At 44.5% G+C, this 4,292-nt stretch overlaps 1 protein-coding gene across 1 annotated transcript; it reads right to left on the bottom strand.

Annotated features, from left to right (window-relative positions):
* Positions 1 to 355: 355 nt before the first annotated feature.
* LOC123182941 (1,2-dihydroxy-3-keto-5-methylthiopentene dioxygenase 4) lies at positions 356 to 2,764 on the bottom strand. The gene is made up of 5 exons (XM_044595641.1): positions 2,498 to 2,764; positions 2,322 to 2,394; positions 1,575 to 1,669; positions 1,217 to 1,456; positions 356 to 680 (listed from the first exon to the last, which is right to left on the bottom strand). The coding sequence occupies exons 1-5, from the start codon at positions 2,507 to 2,509 to the stop codon at positions 549 to 551; spliced, it is 552 nt and encodes a 183-aa protein (XP_044451576.1). The 5' UTR covers positions 2,510 to 2,764; the 3' UTR covers positions 356 to 548.
* Positions 2,765 to 4,292: the final 1,528 nt, after the last annotated feature.

Below are 4,292 nucleotides of genomic sequence, written 5' to 3' on the forward strand. Positions count from 1 at the left end.
GTCTTTAGTACTACTCACTTATTCGAAGTTAGAAGAATTAGATTACCTCTTTGAACAAAGTTTTTATATGAAAATTAGAAGAATCAGATTAACTGGCCGATATTTGTTCAAAGAGATAATCTCACATATAGCCTCGGGAACCAGAAAGCATAGGAGCAGATGTTTGGCGATACGATATGTCGCTTCATCAGCCAAGAGGGGAAAAGGAGTGGATGAGGAAGATTTGACCAAGAATTTGATCTGTCTTCACTTCAAGGGTAACCTTCTGCTTAGTCCTAAGATCATAGATTGATGCGTGGATTGAAGAATTACTTCCCGGTTAATGAACTACTAATTAGAATCTGAATACAGAGGATTAAAATCAAAACTGGGTTTAAACAGTCAATAATTTGATATGGCAGTATAGCACAGGCAATTACCTAGTGAATATTAACAGGTACGTAGGTAGCATATCTATCTGGTTTCAAGATTACAGCACAGTTTCATCCAAGTGTATGTATATGTCCATGGGTGTTTATAATACATAGCTGAGGAATCACAAACAAACTTCAGTGTGCTGCCAGAGCAAGACCAGCATTGTCGTCCGTGAGCCTCTTGACATACTCTTGCCGCACCGGATGGTCCTCCTGAGGCCGGTTGTGCGCGGTCCACACTGGTTCTCCCAGGAAGAGCCTCATGAGCTGTGCACGACAAGGCATCAGCATGTGTTAAGTTTGATAAGGACCCAGTTGATATCTGATGCAAGATAGGGCTTCTAAATATATACATTACGTTCATTAATTGCTTATAGATGTTGTTTAACAGCACAGTTCTTTAATGCCGGCTGAAAATGAACCTTGTTTCTGCATCCTATGAGAGCAAACTTTCTGATAAACTTGAATACACTACCCAGATTGGCAAAGTTGTGTCGTACATCTGATCCGTGAATACGATGCTGCTAGTCCAGCATTGTATTGTTTTTCCTTATTAGTCCTCACAAAGTAGCATTACATGAAGAATTAGTTGCCAACCATCTTATTGATCAAAACATCTGTTTTGCGACTTGCGCTTCTTTTTGGTGGTTCTACAGATGACCTCTAGTCTAGTGCCTAAATCATGTTTTCATCGAGCTTGGTTGACAAAACAGATTCATATTTCTATGCAAAATGTGATGCAAAAAATAATCACCGCAACAGCTCTTTAGCAGTAAAAACACATAAAAGATCCCAATCAGTACCTTCACATGGTTGGCGGCGTCGAGGGTGAACCGATGATAAATTCCAGCCGGCAGCACGATCATATCCCCTTCTTTTATCCAGATCCGAACCCACTTGTCATCCTTGTCGCGCACATCAAAGTACCCGCCGCCTTCCAAGCAGTAGCGGATCTCTTCGTCGGCATGCATGTGCTCTGTGAAGAAGTTCTTGAGCTTCTCCTCAAAGTTTGCCAACTTTCCAGGGCATATATCGAGATAATCCTTCAGCAAGTGATGCATGTGCAATACTATCAGATTACATACGCAAGGTTTACATACACAAGGTGTGCACGGTTAAAGAGAAGCGAAGAGGGACTGAGAGTTGGTGGGAGTCGCAAACCATGTAGTTGTATCCTCTGTCCTTGCGGATCTTCGCTAGCTCTTCTTCGCTTTCAGACTTCTTTGGGTCCAAATGCCAATATAACACACCAATCTCTGAAAAAAAACAGGGTAAGTATTGGAGGTTGCTTAGGAAATTGTGTCCGATACAAGAACCGAGCCCTGCTTCTAGGCACCTTGTGTTACGAAAAAGTGGATTCAGATCCCCGGGCTCCGTTTTTGAAAATAATTCGAAATGTTATTTTCAAAGCAAAAAGAAAAAAACTGAAAACTTTCCCTTGTTTACTTTATATACTTGCCTTAGTCAGGCATGGTTCCCAGCAGCACAGCAGTTACTGTCTTTTGGGGCGATGGACATAAATTGTATGGTTCGAATCCACAGAGGATGACCAAGAAGAATGGCAAGTTCATAATCAATCTCTTGATGTGGCAATTGCTGAACTAGACATATAACACGTTTGCAAGTAGCAGCACACAGTTGTGGCAATCAACTTTCGAATTAAAGTGAGAAGACCTATAACTTGAGATGCAGATGCCTCTTTGGGAAACGGATGAAAACTATTTGGCTAACTGAATAGTCACTCCCACTCTCTGTTCAAGCAGTTACACGAGGGCATCGTTATCTAAAAGTGTCGACTAATAAGGCCACGACATCCCACGAATAAAAGACATGACCTAGATAGTATATAAATTCAGCCAAAAAAGGCATTTTTTACCCAAAAAAGATAGGAGACACATGAACAATCACCTTGGAGCTTGGAGAGAGGCAGGAGCTCCCTGTGGTTCTTGAGGTCCTCGCCGTTCTCCCCAACCATCCACACCTGATCCAAGAACCAAGAGCAGGCGCGAATCAGATACAGAGAAGATAGAATTCATCTCGATTCCAAGAGAAGATCCAGGGGATCGAATCCTGCCTGGCCGTACCTGAAGAGCCATGTTGAGCGGAATGAATGGAGAAAACCAACCCAGCAGCTCGTTTGATTGGCTTGCGTTCTGAGTGCTTCCAGGGGGTTCTTTCTTTTTCTACGGAAAAAATGGTGGAGGAGGATGATTATTAGCGGTAGGTTCGAGAACCAGATTGAGATTCCCCTCTCTGGTTTTTGTCTGCGCGCGCTGTGTGGCCGTGTGATTGTGGCAGCGAGAAGAGAGCCACAAAGGATCCTGTTCTGATCCGGAGGGCTGATGATGTCAGGCGTGAGGCTATCGATTTTGATTTTCCTTCCGGAGATCTCAGCCGGCTGTTCACGAGATTGGCAATCCAATGAGCAAGAGCACTTTAGCAGAGTCCTCGAATTAAAAAAAAAGGAAGAAAAAACATTTGGATGTCGCTTCTTGCAAATAAATCGGCCTAGCACATTCGCTCTATTCTGTGCCCCGTCGTAATATTTTTTGGAGTGCCCTGCGAAAAACCGTCTATATCTTAAGGTTGGAGGAGCTAATATACAACTCGCCTTGCCCGCCAACTTTTCTTTGTTCCGCCGTTGTTTGCAGCCACCTCCCCTCTAGAAGCAGCTCCTCTGACGTACTGTGTGTACCATTGGGTCGTTGATATGTGGGCCAGGTTCCTAGCGGGCCCACATGTTAGTGGTCGAACGGCACCCTGCCATACAGTAGAGGATCCTGGCCCCTCCCCTCTTTCCTCCGGATCAACCTGTTTCTCACCGTTCTTCGTCATTGACCCATTTTTGGCCATACCACACATCACCATAGTTGTATGCTTCTAGCCGTCCGGCCGGCTACAATCATGTACACACCACAGAAGCTCGATGCGGGCATTTCCCTTCCGCTATTCCTCTCTTCCCTGACTTGATGAGGAGGCTGACATCATGCGTCAACAGTCTTTCGTCGCCAATTGCATCTCCCGCATCAACAGTGTCATATCTCGCCCGTATGATCTCAGCACGTTCGGCGGTTTGCCCCAAGGAATATATTTTCTCAAGAAAAAAAGATCATCTTTAGTAGTCTATCTCCTTATAGATTCATGTAGATGACATAGGATCCAACTTTTGTTTAGATGTTGATGATGGCTGAGGAGTTTCTCGATGATTCATTGTCATCTTCGGATGACTCCGAAAATGATTTGTTGGATGACGAAGATGACGAAGATGATTTCGCGAATTCGCAGAAGTGAACTGATAGATAGAGTGAAGTTACGGAGTTATGCTCAAGGAAAGAATACAACAACAATTGGCAGCCAACAAGCTTGTGCACGTGGATGTCATGAGTGGACTCCCTAGGCAAGTGAAGAACAAATGTGGGCGTGTCTCCCACTGTGGACTTAGTCTATGTCTCCGGGGTGATGATAGCTAGTCCCTTGGCACCGGCGCACGCCCAAAGTTGAGCCTCCTCCTGGATAGCATGAACCACGCGGCTGACAGATAGCCAATCCCCGTCGGGCATGCATCCCGCGAGAATAGCGAAATCGTTTTTTTACCAGTGGCGGGAGGTGCCAGTGGAGAATCGACCACAAACGTTGCTTTGAGATTGGTGTGGCTGATAGACCCCACTATGCTTTTGTTTCTCTCTTTTAGCAATATGAATCTTATACAAATAGATATATAGGGTTGGACGGGGTCCACAGCAATACCTTTTGTCAGGTGGCACGGTGAGAGAGAGAGAGAGAGAGCAGATGAACGAGCTGCATGCACACACTAAATACTTGCACTTTATTTTCCATGCCACATTTTAAAAGGTTGATAACTTTTGATCTAAATATCCA

The sequence above is a fragment of the Triticum aestivum genome, chromosome 1D (assembly GCF_018294505.1).
Source record: "Triticum aestivum cultivar Chinese Spring chromosome 1D, IWGSC CS RefSeq v2.1, whole genome shotgun sequence".
NCBI classification, from domain to species: domain Eukaryota; kingdom Viridiplantae; phylum Streptophyta; class Magnoliopsida; order Poales; family Poaceae; genus Triticum; species Triticum aestivum.